This window comes from Hoplias malabaricus, chromosome 1, assembly GCF_029633855.1.
Source record: "Hoplias malabaricus isolate fHopMal1 chromosome 1, fHopMal1.hap1, whole genome shotgun sequence".
NCBI lineage: Eukaryota > Metazoa > Chordata > Actinopteri > Characiformes > Erythrinidae > Hoplias > Hoplias malabaricus.
Window position 1 is genome coordinate 14614637 of NC_089800.1, and position 25127 is coordinate 14639763.

Sequence of the window (25127 nt, forward strand, 5' to 3'; positions counted from 1 at the left end):
AGGACGTCTGGTCACCCTACAGTAGTACAGGTTCTTACTGTGCTTTCAGAATCCTGTTTGAAGAGCTCAGCTCCACGACAGTTTGCCCTGGCGGATGACTATGGACTGGATTTGGGAAGCATGACCTCTGGGGGCGGTTGGTGAAATATATCAACACAGACAGGCTCCCACATGAAACTGCCTGACTACACCTTTAACATTCATAGATATATAAACGGAACATATGTGTAACAAATGGCACTCCAATGGTCGAATCACACTATAAACTATTATGGTACAAGTCAACAAGAAAAGACCAACTCTGAGGAATCGGTTTGTTAAGTGACCTAACCCACCTTTAACCTTAGGAATGGGCTAGGGGAACATGTATTATATTTCTGTGTCTTTCTTTTGTGTATGGTAAGATGGTGAGTTCTGGTGTACGTGCAGGAAGAAAAGAAACAGACCGCAACTCTCCGCGCGGCCGCTAGAGCTCTCTCTCTCTCTCTCTCCCTCCCTCCTTCTCACTCTCTCTCCCCAGTGCCTGCGTGTGTTTACCGCCTCGAGTGGAAGTGCGGCCGGCGGGCCTGGCGCTGCGCACCGCTCACTTTTCACCCGCAAAAACACACATGTGAGCGCCGTAAGCAGGACAACAAGCCGAGGCAATCAACAAGCTATCGGACGGTGGTAAGTACGAGCGAATACGGTGCCGTTTCGGTGTCGTATACGGCGTCAGAAACCCAAACAAATCCGCTCCCAACTGCCTGGTTTTGTCTCGAAGCGAGGGAGGCATATCAACATGGCGTCCGATCAGCTCTGCTGCCGACGAGCACGGCTCGCTGAGCTTTTATATCCTTGTTCACTTCGCTTACCTTAACGTTTCGCACCACAGACATGTGTATTATACACCATACACCTTAGTCAACACATTATCAATTAAAAGTATTCTCCTTTAATGAGTCTTCATGGATGTTTTAAGCGGTGTAGCCGCTGTTGTTTTTACATTGAGCTCGGATTATTTCGCACAGCAATAGTGTTAACGAGAGTAGAGCAGTCTGCGTGTCTCGTTTATTACCTTGTTTATTACGGAAAACGTCTGTCAGACGTCAGAGTAACTCAAGCATTATTGTTTAATTCGCAATTTATCTTAGTTTGTCTTCCCCAGCTTTACATTCCGACACTCACTCTGCTGATCACATGGGTCCACATTGCCACAGTAGCCGCTTTTAAAAAGCTTTAGTCTCGTTATTAAAAGTAACGGGTCTTACGCCTGTTATTAAAATGCTGTAGAAGTTCATGTATTTAATTTTGTAGGAGTCGTGTGGATTTACACGTTGACTTGTCATTGCGCAATCAACTGAAAGCTTGGCCAAAAAAAAAAAAAAAAACTGAGATGGAAGTAACGTTAGCGGTGTTGTTGTGACCCCTGCTTGGAGGACCTGGAGGTTGTGGGTTTGATTCCCGCTCCGGGTGACTGTCTGTGAGGAGTCGGTGTGTTCTCCCTGTGTCTGCTTGGGTTTCCTCCGGGTGACTGTCTGTGAGGAGTCGGTGTGTTCTCCCTGTGTCTGCTTGGGTTTCCTCCGGGTGACTGTCTGTGAGGAGTGTGGTGTGTTCTCCCTGTGTCTGCGTGGGTTTCCTCCGGGTGACTGTCTGTGAGGAGTGTGGTATGTTCTCCCCGTGTCTGCGTGGGTTTCTTCTGGGTGATTGTCTGTGAGGAGTGTGGTGTGTTTTTTCTGTGTCTGTGTGGGTTTCCTCCGGGTGACTGTCTGTGAGGAGTGTGGTGTGTTCTCTCTGTGTCTGTGTGGGTTTCTTCTGGGTGACTGTCTGTGAGGAGTGTGGTGTGTTCTCCCCGTGTCTGCGTGGGTTTCCTCCGGGTGACTGTCTGTGAGGAGTGTGGTGTGTTCTCCCCGTGTCTGCGTGGGTTTCCTCCGGGTGACTGTCTGTGAGGAGTGTGGTGTGTTCTCCCCGTGTCCGCGTGGGTTTCCTCTGGATGCTCTGGTTCCCTCCCACAGTCCAAAAACACATGTTGGTAGGTGGATTGGTGACTCAAAAGTGTCCGTAGGTGTGAGTGTGTGTGTGTATTGCCCTGTGTAGGACTGACGCCCCCTCCAGGGTGTGTTCCCGCCTTGTGCCCAATGATTCCAGGTAGGCTCTGGACCCACTGCGACCCTGAACTGGATAAGCGCTTACAGATAATGAATGAATGAATGTCTCCCAATATTCACTGGAATTTGAGAACTAAACATGCACCTATAATACCTCTTAAGTACCTTCAGGTCACACATTCAATGGTAATTTGTGTTGAGATTAGGTTTTTTTTTCTTTGTTTTGAGTTATTGAGTCTTGAGTTATGTTGTGATCGTGACTGAAGAAGTCTCTTTAAATATTTTGCTTATTTACCCAAATTATACATTTAAAGTAATTTATGGATTTCCAATCCAGCAGAAATTCCTTGATGGCATAATATTATTAGCTTTGCTCATTGTTAACCACATTGCATTTGATAATCAAAATGTTCTTTTTTAACAAACACACTTTAAAATGTATATGAATGTGGTTTCCTCATTTCAGTGTGGAATCTTTGTCTGATTTTTAAGTGTTTCAAATGGCATTGCAGTCATTAAGTGACACTTATGCGTTGTTTGGCTGGTAAGATACTGTCTTATTGTAGTGATGTAAATTAATTTGTGGAATAGACCAGCCGTTTCTACTGTTAACTAATGTTAGGAGTTCCAAAAAGAAAACACATTCAGACTAATGCAAGCCTCAAATTATAATCCTAAACTGACACCTGTATGAGTGTAAGTTAAATCATGTCACACATCCTTTCTATAAATACACTGCTGGTGGTCATGTCGCTATAGAAAAATGTAAATGTTTATGTAGGCTACTGAACAGTTAGACATTTTAAATAGCAGTTTAGAATTTTTGTAGTTGGTGATTGTTGCTGTCTTTTGTGAATAGTAAATACATTCTCAGCTCTGAACATATAAAGTAGGACTAGGTGTGTTTTACATGTTCATTACTTTTGCATGTGCTTTAATCACGATTATATTTGATTTTGTTTTGCAATGCATGCTTTAAACCAATCAAAGATTAAGAAAGATGGGGCCCTCTCGTTCTCCCAGGTTGATCTATGATGTCTTTGCTGGCTCTCAGTGCTGTAAAGCTCAGCTTGGTGTTCCTCCAAAGCTAACAGAAAAACAGTGCACATAAACAAATGCTGTCAAACACAGTCACGCAAATGGGAAATTGCTTTCTGAAGTCAGAGGATAATGTGCTGTCATTCAGTAGTATATTAAGTCATTTGTCGAATGAAAGATTTTCTTGCTATACTTTTTGCTATTAAGCTGTGTGTGTCAGACACTGAAAGAAAATAAATAGTACTGAATGTGTGGGTTATTTAAAATTAATTCTTGTCAGTGTCATTATTGAACACAAATTTGATTAAAAACTTGGTAAGTGTTCCAGAAGATATCTTGCAAAATAGATAGTGGTTTACTGCTTGTGTGTGTGTGTGTGTTTTACAGTGTATTTACTGTGGTTAAACTTTTGTGGTCTTGTTTGCTGTTATACGTTTAATTCATGCATTTATGTATGTTTATGTTGCAGGTTAGAACACATAGCCATGTCACGTGTAGTGAAGAAGAGGCAGGCTGACCCCAAAGTCGTCCAGTATATCTGGTCAGCCATCGAGGTCATTCGCAACCAGAAGCAGATTGCAAACATGGACAGAATCTCCAAGTAACCCCTGCCACATTAATTTAAAGTTACATGTGTTTTTTCTTTTTCTTTCATAAATAACATGGGAAATAACAGGTTTGTACTTTTTGCTGCAGGTATTTAAGCCGTGTATACGGCATGCACCCGAAAGAAACAGCCAGGCAACTGGTGCTTGCAGTGAAGGATGGCCTGGTGGTGGAGACCCTCACTGTGGGCTGCAAAGGATCCAAGGCAGGAGTTGAGCAGGAGGGCTACTGGCTACCTGGGGATGAGATGGTAAGATGCACAGAACTTCTATATGGCATTTTGGCACGTTATTGACCCTTCAGTCGGGCCCTAGAATAATGTGACTGTAATAGTGGTACATTTCTTCTGGCACTGCAGTCTAAAACTACACTAAATCCACAGCTGGGCGACACACCCCTAATGCTGAAGATTAAGGACCTGTCTGACATTTTTGTTTAAACATTTAACTGATATAGGGACCGGCTTGCATATTCTGAACTACTTATGTTAAAATTATGTTACTACGTTATGTTAGAATATTAGTTGAGGATACTGTAATGTTTGTACCTACATCCTCTATTTGCAGTGTTTGAATATGGCTCAAATACAACCTTTTTTGTATCCAAGGTGTTTTTTGTTGCCTCCATTTTCTAGTTTTATTATTGACATTTGTTCTGTTTATAATATAACTGATAATATCTTTTTTTCAGCTCAGTTGCAATATCCACTCTATCATATATGATTCATTCTTAATGTTTGTTATATTAAATGCAGTGTTGGGTTAGTTTTTTTATTCTATTTAAAATTAACTGTTTCCTTTCATTTTCCTGACAGTTAGGCAGCTTACGGATCTGTTTTTCCTTTTGCATTTTTTAAAGTTCATATAAATATTGTATTATTTAAATGCTTTTTCTGTAGTTTTCTTTCAGTTGCATTCATGTGCCAAAAGTAGATTGAGACCTCTGTGTTTTCCTCAGTAGCGAGTGAGATTCCTCTCTTTTGTGTGAGACTGAATTTAGGGTGGTCTGTGTTTGCCAGTCTAGGCCTTAGAACTAAAGCTATATTTGTTAAACTGTCAAGCAAGATCCACAATATATGCGTCGTTCCTCTTCAGAAACTGCAGCTAATTCTGTGCCCAACCAGTTTTCTTATTTTCTTATGCTTTTGCTGACATCTCGTAGTAGCACAGGTCCATGTCACTGCTTATATCCTCAGCCACCCAAAGTGTACAAGGTTCTAACACTAAAACCCAGTGGTTACAGTCAGCCAACTTCAACTTTCAGATTTAGGATTTTAAGCAATTTTTTTCTGGATCACTTGCAATCACAGGAGCAGATGTCTGAGGGAAGCAAGGTAGGCTGATGTTAATTTGCTGTGATTTCTTCTTACTAACTTAATCTTCCCTGTAGTTGGTAATTTGTGTAGCCTGTTCACAGTACAGCTTTTAAACTAAATAAAGCTTTTTGACACAGCAGTGTAATCAAAAATGTGACTTCTGCAAGTCACATTCGTGACATCTGAGAGACTAACGATGGAGTGAATCCTTACTAGCATTCATTGCTTAACTGCAGAATATGAAGTTGCTTGTAAACTCTTAAAGAAAAGGTTACTGCTGTCTACAAGCTTCATTGAGCTTCAAAGCTGTTCTGTGTGCAGTCATCTCTGTGAGTCTGTTTCGTCACTGAATGCCAAGTAGTCGTGATCTCTTCATATTAGCTAGTTCTTTGAATCTTTAAAAACTCTCCCTGCCCCAAATACATACACAGCATTGTGGTTTCACACATCTGGTGGTGTTATTTCACAAAGTAGAAGTTTTAAGTTTGCCAGGAAGCTTGAGCCAAAAAGTCAGGTCTGTCCAATAGGAGAAGAGCAAATGTTGATGTTACTATTGGGCAACCCTAACTTAGAGTTTTCATTATTAAGCTTACAGAGAAATCACTCTTTGTGAAATACCTCTTTTAATTCCTCTTTTCAAAGCACTCTCTCCAAGCACTGAAGGAGACCCAGGCTTGAAATGTAGTTAGATCTGCTTTTGAGTTCTCACCCTCATAAATGTTCCAGCTGAACATCCACCCACCTTTTCTGTAGGAGAAACCTTTAACAGTACAGAATTACATTTTAGAAGCAGGTCACATTTTGTACCTTGAAAGTGCTGAATGCGTTTTGGATAGGAATTCTGAATCGCTGTTGCACTGGTAGAAATGGAAGCAGGGGTTTTTTCCCGGTGTGTGTGTGATAGTGCTGCTGGTGGTGAGTCTCTTCAAAATGTTGATTAAATCTTTTTAGTCTGATGAAAAAGTTGCAATCTCAAAGGAACTGGTGTGAAAACGTGATGAATGTGAATGTGGCATGTGAGAATGTGATTGAAATTCAGAAATTTGTAATCATTTGGGTTTGATTTACATGGTCATTCAAGTGGTCATTAAGCAAATTGTTTGTAGTGGCCATCATACTTTCTTTTTAAACTGTATTAAAATGGGGTAACTATACTTCTATAATTCAATTTAATATATTTGAATTCCTTCATTATTAAAATAGTTCACATAATGACCAGGTGTTGTAATTTATTGAAATGTGAGAGATATTGACCATTTAAATTGAATCTATGATAAATAACATTAAATATTGTTCATAGTGGATTGTGAAGCAACTTTACTTTGAGTCAACATTGATGACTGTGATGTAGTTGACCCAGTCTGAGGGATGGAGCTTGAGAGGTGCGCCGTTCCGCAGGACGGGGCTGGGCGGAGGGCGATGACTCTGCTGTGTGTGTTGCAGGACTGGGAGGCGGAGAGCCATGACTGGTACTGTTTCGAGTGTCATCTGCCCGGTGATGTGCTGGAGTGTGACGGCTGCTTCCGAGTCTATCATCTACGTTGTCTGTCTGAGGAGCACAGGCCCAGGGATGCAACCTCCCACTGGCAGTGCACAATCTGTAGGGTATGCACACTCAAGGCAATGCAAGGATACATGTGGGAAATATTTGCATTTGTATATTGCTACCTTAAAATGAATCAGTTAAAGAATATATACTTAAAATTGGAGTTAACTGAATAAATGTCAGTTCATGGTCTCAGCCAAGGCTGTATGCTTTTTCTGTTAAACATTGACAGTAAGTCACTGGGCTCTTAAATGAATTGTATGTTTTTGTGTTTGCAAATAGGGTAGTAAAAGGAAAAACTTCAGCAAGCAGGAAATGACCACATACCTGAGCTTTATACTTGGACGAATGAAGGAAAGGGTGTGTATATATTATACCATTGAATTACCTTTTATTTATTACTAATGGGCACACTAGCTACAGTAACCAGAAAACAGTATTTTCAGCTGGATCTCTTTATTTTCTCCTCAGGCAGTCGATCTCCACAAAAAAGGCAAAGAGACAAAGCAGCCCATGTACAGTAGGCTTATTCACACAGCACTGGATGTGGACAACATTCAGGAGGTGAGTGCCAAGGGCACACGTAGAGAAGACTTAACTTAGTACTTTTTTCAGTACTAATTAGAGATGGACATATCTCTAGATGTCAAAAGAGATGTATGGATATCTGGAATAGTGGTGTTTTAAGTAAGCATTTTGGTAATGCTTGAAATAAATTAATATTGAATATTGTAAAAATGTTTACTTGAGTCTATATGTGTACTGTAAGTTGTGCAAGAAATTAGGTTCCCTGATAATATTGGTGAGAATATTATCCACATACACCTAATACAGAATTATTTTAAAATGTCAGTATTCATAACTGTTTGTGACTTGGACTCCTCAGCATGGTAAATTTCCAGGAACATATTTTAGAGCACACTTGCTTTGTGTTTATATATTTCTGCTGCCATGGTTTCCTAAAACACTTCTTTTTCCACCTGCAGAATATCTCTGAAGGCAAGTACAAAAACTTTGAGGAGTTCAAAGCAGATGCTCAGCTTATTGTCCACAACACAGCTATTCTGCATGGAGGTTAGACTAATTGTGTTGGGATGCTGGGATTACTTTATGTAATAACGATGGTTGTGCTGATTACTTAGTCCCAGTGTTTTATTTCCCTCTAGCACATAGTGATCAGACCGAAATTGCCAGACTTCTCTACAATGACACATGCCATGAGGTAAGAGCATGAAACATGTATTCATTAAACCTTATGTTAGCATCTGGCTCAAAATAAGTTCTAAATTCCAACTGGAATTCCGTGTTGTACAAAATATTTGAAAAAATATTTACCCATTTTGAATTTGATGCTAGCAACATGTTTGAATGTTGAATGTTTTCCCATGCTCATATGTAATAAGATTTCAGCCGCTCAACAGCCTTAGGTCTCTGTTATAGAGTTTATTGCTTCAAAATGCACTTTTTTCCAATGGGTGATGGGTCGATTATTAGCACTGAACTCTTTTACTAATTAGTCATGTTGTTGTAATCTATGCAGAATGTTTATTGGCCTTGTCTTACTAAAATAAGCAAGGCCTTCACAGAAAAATAAAACAATGTTTGGATGGAACAAAAAAATGTCTCTGGATGCTTCAAAATCTGTATATATCATTCAGCATTAACAGTGTCTTCACACATGTGCAATCACTCATGCCATGTGCATGAAAGCAGCCCCATATCACTGATAGCAACTTTTGAACTATGTGCTTATTACAATCCGGATGGTCCCTCTTCTCTTTAGTCTAGAGGACACAGTGAGGCATTGTTGCCGGAGAAGTCTTTGTTGATCCTGGATCCTGTTTCTATATGTTTTTTTTTTTTTTTATTGCATTTATGAGTTTTAACTTGTAACAAACTGTGTTTACAGACAGTGGTTTTGTGAAGTGTTTCTCAGCCCTGAGGGCCCAAAGATCACACAGCCAATCAATATTGGTTTTGGGCCTTGTCCCTTGCTCATAGAGTTTTCTGTGGATTCTCTGAAACTTTTAATGATAATGTTCTGTAGGCGATAAATCCCCAAATCATTTACTTTCTTAAGTTAAGGAATGTTATTTTTGTATTGGTCCATTATTTGCCTGCATTCAAAGAGTGGTGAACCACTCCTGTCTTTACTTCTGAATCAAACATGTAACTGGCTTCTTGCCATTTAATAAATTCTTTTTAATTTTATTTGTTTTTTTTGTAACACAATTGTCCCAGCTTCTTTGGAATGTGTTGCTGCCATTACAATTCCAAATGGGCACATATTTTTCACAAATAATAGTATTTCTGTTTTTAACATACTTACGGTCTTACGTTTATTACTATTTACATGATTTACACATAATCAATAAATGCATAGATTTTTTTCTGGAAATGGGGATTGTACATAAAGTCTGTGAACGTACTTTTATTGTTTAATACATTCTGGGTGCAATGTAGGTTTATGTCATTTATGTATTTATTTATTTCTTTTGGATTTTCTGTCTACAGCTGAATGAGTTGCTGTTGTGTAGAAATTGCTTCCATCTGTCCAACGCACGACCTGACAATTGGTTTTGTTATCCATGTGTAAGTACTAGACTAGATCTGTAGTCCATGTATGAGTATTGGGATAGCATGCTAGGTGGTTATTCTGTGATTAATTACACCCTTATTTGTTTGAAGCTATGAGTAATATATGAAAATCTGTTCAGGCACCCAATCATGAGCTGGTGTGGGCCAGAATGAAAGGCTTTGGCTATTGGCCTGCGAAGGTCATGCAAAGAGAAGGAAACCAGGTGGATGTGCGCTTTTTTGGCCACCAGCACCAGAGGTAGGTGCTTAATGTATACCACTACCTGTAAAATTAGGAGGAGAATAAGATTTTGTATTGCTATTATTAAAGCTGCATCTCATTATGTTAATTTTTAGAATATATATATATATATATATATATATATATATATATATTTTTTTTTTTTAAGCTAAATACATAAGTGCATGCAACAAAGATTGCCTTCTTTGGTTTATCAGATGAAATAATTACTCATGACTTATTAACCATTATTAACTAATGCATGGTGATGTTATAAAAAATCTAAAGACTTATGGCAAAGGTCCAAACACTTAGATCAAAGGGAAAATTAAGAATTTGTCTCCAGTGTCACAAAGAACAAAAGAAAGGTATGCTTGATTTCAGGTTGAAATAGATTTTGGAGTATCTCAGCTAATTTTTATTAAGTCTGTAGCAAAGCGGTTATTTTGATAGGAACAGCAAAGCGCACCCATTATTGTAGTGTAATAAAAGAATGGCAGTGCAGTTTTTTGTGTAGTTTTTTTTTCCTCTTTTTCTTTTGTTTTAAAATATCTGTGATATGCCTTCCACCAGAGCCTGGATTCCATCAGACAACATTCAAGACATCTCTGTGAAAGTACAGCAGTTGCAGGTGAAGCGCAGCGCAGGCTGGAAGAAGGCTTGTGAGGAGCTAGAGCTGCACCAGCGCTTTTTGCGTGAAGGCCGTACCTGGAAATGTTGGACGGAGGAGCGGCAAGAGCGGTCGGAGCGGCAAGAGCGGTCGGATAGGCAAGAGCGGTCGGATAGGCAAGAGCGGATGGAGCGGCAAGAGCGGTCAGAGCGTTCAGAGCGGCAGGATGAGCGACAGGATGAGGCTGAGTCTAGCATCTCTTCCACCAGCAATGAGCAGGTGAGAAATACGGGTTCATTAACTTTTTTCAACAGACGCCACATTAAAGCAGTAATTCAGAGAAAAATCACATGTACACAATTTTGTCTTTAGCCAAATGCTGTTCAAAGTCTGCTCCTTTTGATGCATACTAAAGTTGTGAGGTTAATGTAGCTAAACATAATCAAAGCTAATTAAATTACAAACGAGAATTGTGGACACCGCAAAGATGATGTCCTTTTGCAGAGCATTTATTATTTTCTTCATATTTGACTACGTTGAATCGTAACATTTAATTGTTTCTGTTAGTCCAAGGGTAGCCAAGAACCCAAAGCCAAGAAGAGCCGACGTTCCCAAGCACCTGAACCCAAAGAGGAGGTACTCTTACTTTCGTAATTCCACAGTATGTAGCTTTGTCTGCTGTAAAGGATGTCTGTGAGAAAAGCACTCGTCTACTCACTCTTCTTCTTCTGTTCTAGCAGGAGCCTGAGCCAGAAGTGGAGGCGGTGAGCTCCAGTCAAGAGATCCCAACCACCACACCCCACCAACCTGAGCGCATGTCCGTGTCCACACAAACCAAAAAGTCCAGCTCTCCTTCATCTTCTTCATCCACGCCCACGCCCCGAATGCTGCACCGCGGAACACAGACGGTCAATGAGGGCAGCTGCCAGAACATGTGCCACGACAAGTATACCAAAATCTTCAGTGATGTGAAGGAGATGATGAAGGCTGAGAACAAGCGGGAAACAGAGCGTGTGCTCAAAGAGGCTCTGGACAAGGTGAGGTGCTCAAAGAGGCTCTGGACACTGTGTTCGAAACAGCTCCCTATTCACTATTCTCCATTTTACCCATTATACAGTGCACTATTATAGGGAACTGAATTCAGGAGGGGAGTGAACGGTTTTCGACACTAACTCATGCAGGTTTTTACCAAACAGCACAGTGCATTATGGGTATCCGCTATCCGCAAGTATCAGCTAGTGTACATGGGTTGTACTCTAACTTTTTTCAGTGCATTGTGGGATTGTTTTAGTGCACTGAAAATTCTCCACTGGGTTCTCAGACACTCATACAAAATGGCGGAACCCAAAAATAGTGCACTATATAGTGAGTAGGGCACAGTTTCTGACACGCTGTAGGTCTTTGATGGGGTTTCTTTTAAATAGGCTTAGTTTTTCAGTCCTCAATGAACAATTTGGTGCATCAGAGAGTGAAGCAAACTTCTCAGATGTCCCAGTCAGCACTGTAGGCAATGATTAGGGGAAAGAGCGCCTTGTGAGTGTCTTATCTTTCCAATCTTACTCACTATACAGTGCACTATTATAGGGCACCGCATTCAGGAAGGTAGTAAATGATTTCAGACACTACTTTATGCAGGTTTTTAGAAACAGTCCAGTCTGTTATGGCTATCCACTGTCCACTAGTGTCAGCTAGTGCACATGGGTTGTGCATTGTTTAGTGGTGCATTGTGGGATTGTTTAAGTGAACGTAAAATTGTCCACTATGTTTTCAGACACTTTTACAAAATCGCTGAACCTCCAGGTGATAGGGCTGAAGCTTAGACCGCTGTGCCACCCAGGGCCATATCTTGCCATTCACATGAAGCAGTTGTTAGGTACATGACGACATTTCATTGCATCAATGGGAAACGCCAGAATGCAATTCTCTTAACACCAGATGTTTGTTCTACATTTAGTTCTGCTTTAGTAGTATTTGTCTGTTGATCCTTCTGCTTCGTTCTGTCTGTAAAGCTGCGAAGTGAAATGGAGGAAGAGAAGAGACAGGCAGTGAATAAAGCGGTGTCCAGTGCTCAGGCTGAGATGGAACGCAAGTGCAAGCAGGTGAAGGACAAGTGCAAAGAGGAGCTGATGGAGGAGATGAAGAAAGTGGTGAGCCAGCACAAGCAGCTCATCTCGCAGACCAAGAAGAAGCAGTGGGTGAGTGAACTAAGGCAGCAGTATTGGACAGTTGTTCAGTTTTAAATTTGCTTCATTTCACCTGCTCTATTGTTAATAAGGCAAATCTATGGGAAGTAATATTTGATTCCATTGCGATATCTAGAGATAAAAGTATATAATGTGAGGATGTTAGAGCTATTTTTCCTCTTTGAAAGATAATGTGCGCTTTAAGTGCAGTCTGAAATGCTTAATGTTCCCTGCTGCCTGCATATGCACGTCCTTCTATGATGTTTTGAATCCATTTTACAGAGCTTTTGATTACTCGTAAAATGCCACTTGTTCTATTTCAGCCGTTAGACGTTGGCTTTGAAATGGTGCTTTCGAGATGGACTTGTAGATAGCAGTGTGCCTCTAAATTCTGTATTATGACTGTTGAGAAGTTAAAGTAAATTTTAATTACAATAAAAGTATCTGCCGTATTATTTAAATGGCTTCATTGTTTCTAAATTCATTGTCCTTTTGGTTGAGCTCAATTTACCATATAGGTGCACATTGTAGTTTACCATTACAGATCTGTTGCTGTTCATACTTCATTATGAGCATGTATTATTTATGTGGTGGATCGTTTTAGTACCGCAGTCGTGGTGGTGGTGTGTTAGTGTGTGTTGTATTTGTACAAATGGATCAGACCCAGCAGTGCTGCTTGAGTTTTAAATGCTGTTCACTGGAAATTATTGGTTGCTTCACAGTCCAGCAACACTGCTGTGATCCACTCGTACCAGCACGACACACTCTGCTTTGTGGGGGTCCTTACCATTTGAAGAAGGAAGTGAAAGGGGGCTAACAAAGTTCACAGTGCAGCAAATGCTCCTCTATGGTCAGTGGAGCTCATAAACAAAAAGGTCATATTAATGTTTTGGCTGATTGTTGTACTTAAGTTTCAGCTTAAAGTGATGAATTTAATTGGAATAGAAATATATATGAATTTAAAAAAGTTATTGAAGTGAAGAACTGTAACAAATGTAGACAATTTGCTGTTTTTTTTTCTCCATGCCGTGGCTCCCCCTGTGTGTCAGTGCTACAACTGCGAGGAGGAGGCCATGTACCACTGCTGCTGGAACACCTCCTACTGCTCCATCAAATGTCAGCAGGAGCACTGGCACGCCGACCACAAACGCACCTGCCGCAGGAAGAGATGAGCCGCAGCCCCTCGCAGCTTTCCCTCTCGCCACCTCCCCGCTCACAAGCCACACTAGCGGATGATTTAGATTTGTCCTCTCGCCATCCCCATTCCGTGGAATCTGAAGTTTTAAGCTGCGTTTTTTCAGCTTGCGCCCCGGACACTCCCTCGACCCTTTTACATTGGGATTATACTGTTTTACTTTGGTTCTGTAAATCTTTTATTTGCTGTACAATGAAAAGAGCCTTGCTTGCCTACAAACTAACTGAAATGTGAAGTAATAACCTTTTTAAACACGTGATTCTTAATCACTTGACCTGTAGATATTGACTTTTTATATAAGCAGATGGTGTTTGCCTCCTGCATCGATTGACATTGGTGGTGTTTTACTCTGCGCTTGGTTTTTATTGATGGTTGTGATGTATCATCTTTTTGGGAACAGGGTTGAAGATGGCAGGTCGTGTCTGTCGGGAAAAAAATACAATCGCTTCCATTTATGAATATGCACATTTCATGTTACACTTTGAGATAGAAAGATGAATTTTTAATGAAAACAGATTATTTATGTGCTAATTTTGGGTCCATTTTCTGTAGTTAAAGTGTTATAAATCTTTGCTGAGTGAGATCTTAGTGAAGTTTGTGTGAATCAATCCCCCCCCCCCCAATGTTTCCATATTTCATGCCTTGCTTCTTGTGCACCCTAAAGCTACCTATGTTGTTTCCTTAAGGTTGGAAAGAATATCAGTTCGATATTTTAAGCTTCCTGGTTCAGTGCAAGAGAATTAAAAACGATGAGAATCATGAGGTCAGTTTGTACAGAGATCAGTGTAAATTATGCATTTGAATAGGAATTTTATCCTTTTTAAAAATTTTACCCAGATATAAAGCAACTTAACTGTCCTCGCTGAAGTGGGGATGATCTGAAATTCAAAGTTCTCAAATCTAAACTTGGGAAGGAGCTGTGTTCTGAGAGAGAGGCCTGAGCGGACTTCACCAGTCTGAAGAGTTTAGGAATCACAAGGTGTTTGCTGTCATTTCGCACAGACACGAGTGCAAATGTGGTTTGTCTCTTTCTGAACCATGTGTTTGTAGATCGCTCTCCTCCCTGTTTCTGCATCATTGTTGCACTACATGTAAATATCTGTCTGCCGCTAAACGTGACTATTTCATGAGATGTGCACGTTGGTAGCATTATGTACATTTCATGAATGCATTAACTGTGTATTTGATAAAAGTCAACCTGTAAAGGACACAAGTGATATGGGCTGTTGTTTCATTCCAGTGCGCATGAACCACTTTATTTCCCATGTGAGAAATATGCATTTCATCAATGAATGCAGCCTTTTTTTTCTTTTCTTTTCTTTTTTAATAATAATGTAATTTGACGTCTCTTTGTTATTGCAAACAACGCTTCTTTCTTTCTTCTAAAATTTTAATTTATGTGGGGGGAAAAATGACGGACTACTGAAAATAAGGCCAAGGCCCAGCTGGCGGTCTGCAGCGGACGTAGTCTTTCTTTTCATATGTGCGTTTGGATTAATGTGCTGTAAAAGTTGAAAGTCCTGCCCTTCCTGAGCGTCTGCGGATCAGAGACGCCCCTCTTGCATTACGGTATGTAACAGTACTCTGTATAAACAATAAACATATCAAGCGGTGATAGTGGTTTTGAAAATCTTTTTGCAGTCGAAAAGGTTTTTGTTTTTTTTGGAACTTTTTAGAAGCCAATGCAAAGTTAACAATGACAATTTTTACCAATCAAAGCACTTTATTGCACCATATCTCGTGAAGGTAGGCCAAAGCAGGCTTCTATAAAAGTGTTATTTAATACTTTTAATTATGTGTACAAAACAGAATTTCAAACACACCTGCACCATACAAAATTTTTTTTTCTTTTTTCTGTAACCAACAATATTTACACACCATGCAGACTCTCTCACGTAATAAATCTAAGATTTCCAACAAAAGAGGGAAGGAACGTCACAGGTTGAAAGTTATGTGCACATCTTTTTTTTCTTCCTCTTTTCCAAATGGGGAAACAGCTTTTCCACGTTGTATGGGAATGACAACACTAATGCTCTGAATACATGTTAAGACTGCTTTCGTTCTCGTTTTTTTTTTTTTTTAAAAAAAGAAAACAAACAAAAAAAAATTGCATTGTCACTCTATGAAGAAGTGTAAACTTGGTTCCCATACACAGTACAAATTTTAATTACACTTATGAAAAAGAAAAACAAAGCTTCAGGTCATTGGTACTGGGCACGCTTGAATTGATACGCTCCCCACCTCTGAACCAGGAGGATGAGCTCCTCCAAACCATATTAATGCAGCAATAAGGCAGGAAAGGGCAACATTATGCTGACTGCAGATTACTTCTAATGTTATGGAATTACGATTAAAAAAAAAAAAAAAAAAGCACAGCACTCGTGAGCCAATCATAAAGTCCATAGGTCATATACATGTGACAATTCGAATGCTCTTTTTGTCCATTTCCTAATTAGCTGCTATGTGTCTTCCAGCGGTCAGTTTTGTGTATTGCATAAACCTGCAGTTCCTTGGCTCTAAGAGTTGCCAGGTTTGTCGTAGAATCTGAAAAATTAAAGCATGAACGCAGTGAAGCGCACGTTTTTGTTTTTTTTTTTAGCAAGGAAATGCATTAATTTGCACACAATGTAAAAACAGGTTGCCAGCAGCTGCAGCAGAAGTTTTTTTTCAGTTGATGTTCTCTCTCCTCTCAGGGCTTTTCTTATTAGCAACAATATTAAAAAAAAAAAAAAAGCACATACTGTGACAGGGACAACTAAAACGCACTCCTGCACAAACCTGCTAATAAATAAATGGAGCTACTTACAGAAAACGAAGGCTACAAAAGGAAAACAAAAATACTGAGTAACGTAAGAGGTTGTGCAGCAGTTCTGCCAAAGGTGTGACACTGTGTAAACAGAGCTCCAGGCACATGGTAAGTATTTCATAAGGGCATTACACGATGCATCCATCCGACTAAAAAAAAGATGTGTTTTTTTCCTCCGCCTCCGTTCGCAGTGACATTATTTTCGACTGTTACTCAACTGTGTGCGTGTTATACTTTCATCAGACTTCTGTCTACAAACAGACACCATGCAAGGGGCAAGTACTGCATCGGAAACTTTTCATTGGTGACTCCTAGATCTTATTTTAATATATAGATTCATATTTATTTATATTTATATATATATCATTTGTATATTTATATTTTTACACATACTTGATGTGATACGGCTCACTCAAGATGATACAATGCTTTGTTTTATATTAGCAATATTATTTAATGAGGAAAACATTTCCCAATGTCTTCTCCCACACACTTCTAAAAAGAACAAAATAAATAATAACTATTTTCTGTACATAATTACACAACGACTTGTTTGTGTTTACCTTCAGCTTTGTACAATGTTATTAAACATGGAATTGAAAAAGCAGGGGATTTTTTTTGCGTCCTGCTCCGTGGGGGGACATTTACAAAGGTCAGAAAATCAAAAGGGGGCAAATCGCTGGAGGACGGCTGCAGTTGTACATGAAAATGTATCGGCTATGTACCTCTTTTAAAACAGAAGGACAAAAAAGAAAACGCATGTCCCGCAAAGTGAAACGTTGAACCTTGAACAAGTGACTTCAGATCGACAGGAAACGTTAAACACAGTTTGCCACAGTATCCAGATATTTCAAAATACTTTGCTCGTGTGGGCTTCACTAAAAACGGCAATGCTGCGTTACTGCACGTGAAAACAGAGCGACACACTTTGTAAAAAGCAAAATCCAAACGAGCAAAAGCAGGGGACTCTGCCCCCTTCGGAGAAAGACAGTTGCTTCATTTCGTCCACAATTGAGCGACTCTTCCTTTGAATCGTCTCTGTGTTAGAGCTCTCACATTTTCCCTGTGATTTTCTCTCATTGTCAGTATGTTTCCATTTTGATGAGAGAACCAGACACACAGACAAACACACACACACACACGCGCACACACACTCCAGGGGCTACATGTTATAGGCCACGTAGATGGGGTCCAGCTGGTCAGCGAGGAAGCCGTCACGGAGGTGCATCCTCTGCTTCTCTCCGCGAGAGTTGATGGGAATTACTCCGACATCCACCACCACCACCACCCCCACGATCAGATAATGCTCCTCCAGCACAGCGTTAGTAACCAGTGGCACCAGATCCAGAGCCTCTTGCTCCGAGCCCTCCAGTTCCACCACCACCACCAGCAGGTTCGTCCAGGGGAACACCGCACTGCAGGAAAAACCCCAAATAACAGTAATTATGCAGTCAAAGGTTTGAACATCACAGAGTAAATGACACCTGGTAGATTTCTGAACAGAAAATGAAAACATCCAACACAAATAACAGTTAACCTGACAATCTCATGGTTTTATAATGTAGTTATATTTATTTGATGTGATTTACATGTTGGAAAAACAATGTTGTTGCTTGTATTTTGGCTGCTCCCGCAAGAGGGTTGCCAGATCACTCACAACCTGGCAGAATATCCACACACACACACACACACACACACACACACACACACACACACACACACACACACACACACACACATCTTGGCACGGGTTTTATGGCAGACACCCTTCCTGATGCAACCCTCCCATGGGCCCTGGTTATGTGCAGCAGCTACGCCACCTGTTGGTGTGCATTATTGAAAAAAGGCAAAACATCAAATAAAATATGAGTTTGGTTCTCGTCCCCCATTTTGTTACATCCAGCAAACTGTGATTCGAAATGTGCCAAAGTGTGTTCAGATTTTCACTTAGAACAGCAACAAGGCATTATTTTAACAGGGGTGTCCACACACTTTCCAGTGAAAGTACACTCACCAGTGTTATTTACGCAAGAGCTAATGCCTTGTGGTTTGTTAGGACTGTGTCTGTTTGTAAAGTATGCACTCATCTTTTGAAGTGATTCAAGCTGAAACTTTCAGACTGTTCATTTTCTAATGAATCATATTCCATGAGATCAAAGATATTGATATAAAATCAGCTCCAGTTAGCAACACTATGCACACGAATTCAAATTATTCTGAGAACGCAGGTGATAGGATGGTCATTATTTATCCTCAGGTTGATTTAGACGTCTCCAGCGTGGGTTAGAGGCGTTAAAATGACTTTGTTAGTGAAGGTAAGAACATACCACTCCATGATGCTCTTGTGTGCACGAATGACTGAGGTCTCGATGTCGATGGGGTGGTACCTCATCCCTCTCAGCTCCATGGCCTCGTCCAGAGCCCCCACCACATACAGAGCATCATGTCTCTCTGTAAAAAAAATAAAATAAAATAAAAATGTCATTATTCAATGGTATAAATGGATCAATAAGAATGCTCCAAAAATAATAGTCTACCATTTATTTTAATGTGCAAATACAGTGTGTGTGTGTGTTTACCTCCACTGGCATCAGTCAGTTCTGTCCTGCGTAGGAAGCCCAGGTATCCGGTGCGTGCCCACACTGTCTGAGTGTCTCCGAAGCTGAGACGGGAGTTGAAGTGGTCAGACTGCAGAGCCTCGTCTCCGTAAACTGTAAAGTAGCCGCTGCCGTTGTGACCGCTGTGAACCCAGATCTACAAACACACGAGAACACACTGATCATCACAGGGACTAAAAACCAGTCGAATTATTCTGAAAATATACAAAATAAATAAAAATAAAAATGTATGTTCAATAATTAATAGAGCTTTCTATTTTTTGGATGATAAAAACGACATTGTGTGCCTTTAAAATGCTTACCATGATCTTACTGTGTTCACTGTGTTTACATTACCTTGACTTTGCATTTACGCGTAACTGATTCCATAATGCTTTAAAAAAACAGCTTTTTTCAGAAGAAAATGACTAAAAACGTTGATTTAATTACAATAACACAATATTAAATGAGTGTTTAATTTCTGAAAAAGATGAGAGGACATTAGCTCACATTGCTAACAAAGAAATCTATGAATTTAAGTCATTAAACTGAATCCTACCTCTCCAAGATGAGAGTCACCCAGAGGTCCCTTGGTCTCTGGATTAGCGATGATAATTCGTACTCCAGGTAAAATCTGAAATCAGCAGTTATGTAGCATTAGAAGTGCAGGTTTGAGTTCATATAAACCCCTGTAACAGAAAGTGTGAAGTGTAAAGGGTAAAGAAGCTTATCTTTACCTTTCCAGACTCCATCAGGGGCAGACTGTGTGGAGACCCTCGCTCAACCAGCCGCACTCTGAGAGGAAAGATGTAATTCTGTTCTTATTCATTCCCAAACAGATGATTTCAGTTGTAAACAGAACCAAAACAATAGTATTCTCCAGGACAGAAAATAGACCATTCTTCACTGGAGAGAAACTAAATGTTAATTGTGAAGGGAACGGAGAAATAGGATCCTATTTTGGACATTTTTCTGGCAAATGAACATCTCAAGCCTTTGTATTAGTTTACTGATGCCCATTGCTTGCAAATGTGTCTGCAGTGCTTGTCCTATATCAGGCAGCCCTGCCAGTAAACTGCAATTAGAGCTCTGACTACACACCACAGTCTGCAATATCCGTCCAATTAAAGACAACAAAAGAATCTGTCAGTGATGCAGCCGTCTCCTCACAAACACGCTTTTATAAGTGTTTAATTTTATGGAAAATGTTGTAAAGATGACAAATGAGGGTAGGAGAGCACTACTGAGTCACTACTTTCAGAAATGCTTTGTTTATTCCATGACACAGCTCCATAAATGCTTGGAAAGTTTATATTCAAAGCCAAGAAGTACAATTAAGCTACTGGGAACTCAGTTTTCCCCTCAACATAAATGAAAGTGACCTGATATATTTGGTGTCTGAAGTTAAATTTCGCAGTGGAATTACAAGGCTAACGACTGTCAAAAGCAACACACGCTTATATTTTAACAGTTAGCACTGTGCAAATTTACAGTCACCTCAGAGCTCATTAAGCAATGTGTAGAAATTCCAGGTCTGATGTAATGTGTGTTTGGAAGGGGTATATATTTTGGCTCGCAAACATTAGTGAGTAAGACTTTTTGGGTTAATATGGTTAAAGTTTACCTAGATGACTGAGGAACAGAGAAAACCACTACTGTTCGCATGTAATTTCCTGTTCAGTTCAAATGGCTCTTGGCGAACTCATTTTACTCATAGTTCAAATTACTGTGGCCTTAATCTTAAATAAAAACAGACCGATTTGTAGATAAATGTAGGACTTAAATGGTTGCTACTACTGTGCCTGGTAAAGGCACTTACTTTTGTTTATTTCATAAAACTAACAGTAGTCAATAAAGTGTCAGAAATAAAATAAAAAACAAACGTACATATTTTAACATGTAATTTTTTAAATATCTATTTTTCAAACTCCTAACTGTTTCAATATAAGCCTTTTACATAAGTGTAAATGTAAATAATTATACTTCATTCTCCACAAAAAATCTTGGCTAATTGACTCCATTTGGTAAACATTATTAGAGTAAATTTAATTAGATTTCTAAATACAAAAATAAATACATACTTTTTTAAAATAATAATAATAATAATAATTTCTCACCTGTCATGTCTGAGGGCCCTCATGTCCACATACACAGTAGTCGGGTCAGGTCCAGAGGTGCCCTGATATACAGAATATACAGAGTAAATATTAGCATTCACAAAAGCTAGAACTTCATGTTGTTTAAAGGCAATATTTAAAGGCTAAAGTGCATTAGAGACATGAAATGTTACTTCTTTCTTAAATGAAAAGACCTGTGCAGCATTCTTCAGTTAATATGTAAACATCTTAAATAAATCAAACATAAATAATATACAAAAGTGCAAAGACTTGTGGGAAAAAGGACAAAACAAACAAAATCAGCAAAAAAATAAAGATTTAAAATGAGAAGTTTATAAAGCAAAGCAAAGGCTGGAGCTGTGATTGAGCACTGTAAAATTTAAAAGAATGTGTGTGTGTGTGTGTGATGAGAATAAGAGTCTTGACAGGCTTCTACAACAGTGTAAAAAAGCCCCCAGCCACAGCGAGGGCTCACTGAACTCACTCGCCCGACAGATATATAACTGCTATGATCTGATCACAGAACATTTCTTAGTTTTTGTGTTGAACTGGATAATTCTCTTATAGCATTTGGAACGAGGGCAACAGTTTGTAAACTGCATTTTTATGGATTTGTTGAAAACAAAACACCTGCAAACTCAAATCCAGAGCTTAGAATTCATTCATTGTCTGTAACCCTTATCCAGTTCAGGGTCGCGGTGGGTCCGTAGCCTACCCCGAAATCATAGGGCGCAAGGCATGAACACACACTCACACATTCACTCAGACCTAGGGACACTTTAGTCGCCAATCCACCTACCAACGTGTGTTTTTGGACTGTGGGAGGAAACCGGAGCACCCGGAGGAAACCCACACAGACACAGGGAGAACACACCACACTCCTCACAGACAGTCACCTGGAGCAGGTCTCAAACACACAACCTCCAGGTCCCTGTGACTGTGACACTGTCACACTAACATCACTCAATGTGTTTGTGTGTTTGTGATTTCTTGGATACTGAGTAGCAGAATATGCAACTAATTGCTAAAACTGGACTTTGGAATTGTGGAAAAGTATCCCAGGATATTTATTTATATATTTATTTATTTATTGAAACCAGAGAGCAAATCTCAAACATGAATGCCCTCGTGAGGTTCTGGAAGATCTCATGTGAGTTGTATTTTATAGAACAATGTAAATAATAGATGATCACGGTAAGCTTAACTCTTTACTTTAATATTGGTCAGAAATGCCTGTCACAATCTTTCCATTTTTTATAGTTGGTACTGTAGATGCAAAGGGGTTTAGAGGCCAGTAAAAAAAAGGCCCCTTCCATTTGACCAAGAGCCATGACAGAACTACACATATTCATTTGCTTGCAGAGAAAAGAAAGTCACTGGTGCATGCACCTTCCAACGTGAATAAGCCAGCACAAATGAGCCACTCTCTAAGAGTCTAACAGACACCAAGCACTTTCATCACCCACCCCCCAACACACGCACCACTCCCACTGGACCAGGACCACCAGGGGGCACCCTCCATTAGGACACATACCAGGCCAAAGCCATGCTTTACAGGCAAGACTGGTTCCAGTAAAAGCTTTTTTTCAGCTCACTGACTCCATATGAACAGACTGCATATGGGCTCATTTCATATGTCATAACCCAGTAGCATTAACCGTTCACACTTGGACAATTACAGCTGGACTTTAATTGTGTAGGTCAGTGGTTGACAATAAGTCAAAATTAACTCATATTCCACCATGTGGGCATCATCCTTTTGGCTATAAATTACTGCCTTTTCATGCTAATGGAATAAAAGCTGGGTAGGAAATCAAATATGTTACTGTGCCAATGTCTCAGAATTCTTTTTTTTTTATTTTTTTGTATTTTGTATATCCATTTATCAGCAGTTATTCGTTCATTTTCTGTAACCATTTTATCCTGTTGAGGCTTGTGGTGGGTCCAAAGCCTACTCAGAATCACTAGGCACCGGACAGTAACATACCATTGACAGGGTGGCAGTCCATCACGGGGCAACACACACTTATATTTTCTCACACACTCACACATATGGACACTTTTGAATAACCAATCCAATCGTACACGTGTTTTTGGACTGTAGGAGGAAACTAAAGCATGTTGAGGAAACCCATTCAGACAGAGTAAGAACACACTAAACTCCTCACAGATGGTAAGTCAAGGCTATGTGACAGTGACACTACCTGCCACCCTTGCAAAACTGTTATAGACAGTGAAATAGCAGCACTAAAATATTTACTGGGACTAATAAGCTAAAGCACGTAGACAAGCATGTAAGGCAGCAAATGCTACTGTGGTTATCTGAGCACATGAACTTTGAGCCCATGTGCAGATCATCATGATGGGTGTGGAGAGTCCCACTGAGAGAAGGGTTTAAGCCTCATAGCTCTATGTCCATCTAAAAGCACCGGGGTCAGCAGCCATTAGTCTATTAGTCCATTGAGCATGGTAATCCTGCCATTGGCCATGAAAGCAGGTGGACGCATGTAAAAACACCCACAGGTTTGCCCTGCACGCAAGATTCAACCCATTACAGCGAGGCACGGTGCATGTGGCATCTGACGTCAAAGAAAACTAGAACCTGCCATAGCGAGTGACCCCAACCCACACCACAAACCAGCACAGGGGCAAGGGATTGTGGGGCATCCCTACCTGATCAAGCTTCCCAAGCCTGTGAGGCTACAGCAGAGATGAGACGAAGGGGTGGATCAACAGAGAGAATGACATGGAGGGAAACAGGGAAGGAGAGGAAGAAGAAAACCAGAGAAAAAGAAGAATGACAGGCAGAAGCCACAGGAAGATAAAGGATATGACAGAAATACAAAAAACATAAGAAATGAATTGTAGGGATAACACTTCAGCAGAAAAAATAAAACAAAAAACAACAACCTCAAAGCCACATGCAAAAATTATAAACAGAGAGATGACAGATTGAGGTAACACATGGCCATTGTGTGACTGCAGAGGCAGCTTTGTAATGATATCACTGGGGTGATTTCCATTTGCACAAATTTCAAATTTGCACAGGTGCAATCACCCAAGACATGTTCAGTGTGAAAATTTTTTTTTGTCATTTTAGAGCAGATGCTAGAAGTTTGACATTATTAATGTGAACAGAATATAACTTCTCTGTTAAGCTTAACAATACAATCTGCCATTTTACCCATTAAATTACAGTATCCAAATTTCAGCTCCTCCCTTTTGCAAGCATTGCCTTTGACGCAGGCTTGTGGAGGGTAGAATTTTGTTACTATTTTTGAGTTTTCAGATTATGATCAGTTATATTGAAATATTAACAGTCTTTAACAAGACTCAGCCATACTCTAGGCATCACTATGTCTGCATTGTGTGAGTTACATTGGTGTCAGAATGAAATCCTGTAGCTCCAGAACACTTGTTATCTTTCCGATGTTCATCTTCACTGTAAAGGCTTGTTCATTTGATAAAGTGTGAAAAGTCATACTGTGTCCTAAACCACATCAACACTGAGCATGTCTTGTGTAATGTTACCGTACCTGAGGTAAGTGGAACACTGTATGATTCCAATATTTATCTGAACCATGTCTTAAATTCAAAGATGAAAATGTGTTGACAAAAGATAAAACCCAAAACTATGACAGTTTGTGTAGTTTGTTACTGCAACTCATAACTGGATATAACAGCACAGCCAGACACCGATAAAAACCTCAAGACAGACAACTCATAAAACTGAACCTTACTGAAATGTCAAGTCTCCCGAGTGCCTTCTGAGAACGTACTCTCAGTCTTGAATAATAGAGATAACTTCTAAATACACTCACATAAATATATTAAGAACTCCCACTTAAACCAATAGTCCCTGCATCTCGATATGAGATGAAAGTCAGTTTCACCTGCCAGAACGAAATACAGATTTGCTCTTAGTGTGATGGATGTCTGAGAGACGAGTTACAACATAAGCGTGGTTAAATCTGCACAGACACTCTCAGCAGCACATGAGCTGCAGAGGGGCTCAAATCCTCTCTCCAGTCTCCAGCACTAATCCAGCTGTGTGGGCAGAAGTTTAGTGCATGTGAAGTGAAAATGTCAGGAGAAGGATTACAGCCCAATCTCTACATCAGCTGCATGTACAGAGACCAGAACTGCATCAGATATATTTGCCACATAGTTCGTTCTGTATCCAATTAATTGATTTATTATTAACGAATCATA

The 25127-nt window shown here is 39.9% G+C and overlaps 2 protein-coding genes across 11 annotated transcripts in view; one reads left to right on the top strand and one right to left on the bottom strand.

Moving 5' to 3' along the window:
• The first annotated feature begins 391 nt into the window (after positions 1-391).
• On the top strand, positions 392-14999 carry zmynd11 (zinc finger, MYND-type containing 11). 8 transcript variants are annotated; one of them, XM_066646850.1, is made up of 16 exons: positions 392-666; positions 3592-3723; positions 3819-3978; positions 5038-5061; positions 6442-6648; positions 6872-6949; positions 7061-7153; positions 7576-7663; positions 7756-7811; positions 9104-9181; positions 9307-9425; positions 9981-10296; positions 10585-10653; positions 10755-11054; positions 12027-12212; positions 13250-14998. In XM_066646850.1, exons 2-16 carry the CDS (start codon positions 3608-3610, stop codon positions 13370-13372), a joined length of 2013 nt encoding a protein of 670 aa, XP_066502947.1. In that variant the 5' UTR covers positions 392-666; positions 3592-3607; the 3' UTR covers positions 13373-14998. The 8 variants fall into 8 exon arrangements, 7 of the variants coding, with proteins under 7 accessions (XP_066502947.1, XP_066502943.1, XP_066502948.1 ...); XR_010795605.1 differs by lacking the exon at positions 13250-14998 and adding an exon at positions 11789-11890 and having other exon boundaries at positions 521-666; positions 12027-12162; XM_066646846.1 differs by having other exon boundaries at positions 521-666; positions 10758-11054; positions 13250-14999.
• A 187-nt stretch (positions 15000-15186) lies between these two features.
• dip2ca (disco-interacting protein 2 homolog Ca) overlaps positions 15187-25127 on the bottom strand; it is a 120179-nt gene continuing 110238 nt past the window's right edge. For all 3 annotated transcript variants that reach the window (XM_066646843.1, XM_066646844.1, XM_066646842.1), the window contains 6 exons: positions 20916-20977; positions 19536-19593; positions 19358-19432; positions 18781-18955; positions 18529-18652; positions 15187-17616 (listed from right to left, as the gene is read on the bottom strand). In XM_066646843.1, coding sequence (XP_066502940.1) covers positions 17364-17616; positions 18529-18652; positions 18781-18955; positions 19358-19432; positions 19536-19593; positions 20916-20977 — 747 coding nt within the window. In that variant the 3' untranslated portion in view covers positions 15187-17363. The remainder of the gene's footprint in view (positions 17617-18528; positions 18653-18780; positions 18956-19357; positions 19433-19535; positions 19594-20915; positions 20978-25127) is intronic.

Bases quoted from the DNA above. Each gene is read 5' to 3' on its own strand.
- zmynd11 (XM_066646850.1), top strand. From the start codon at position 3,608: ATGTCACGTGTAGTGAAGAAGAGGCAGGCTGACCCCAAAGTCGTCCAG. The intron at 6,649-6,871 runs GTATGCACACTC...GTTTGCAAATAG, and splicing joins GGCAGTGCACAATCTGTAGG to GGTAGTAAAAGGAAAAACTT. The intron at 11,055-12,026 runs GTGAGGTGCTCA...CTGTCTGTAAAG, and splicing joins TCAAAGAGGCTCTGGACAAG to CTGCGAAGTGAAATGGAGGA.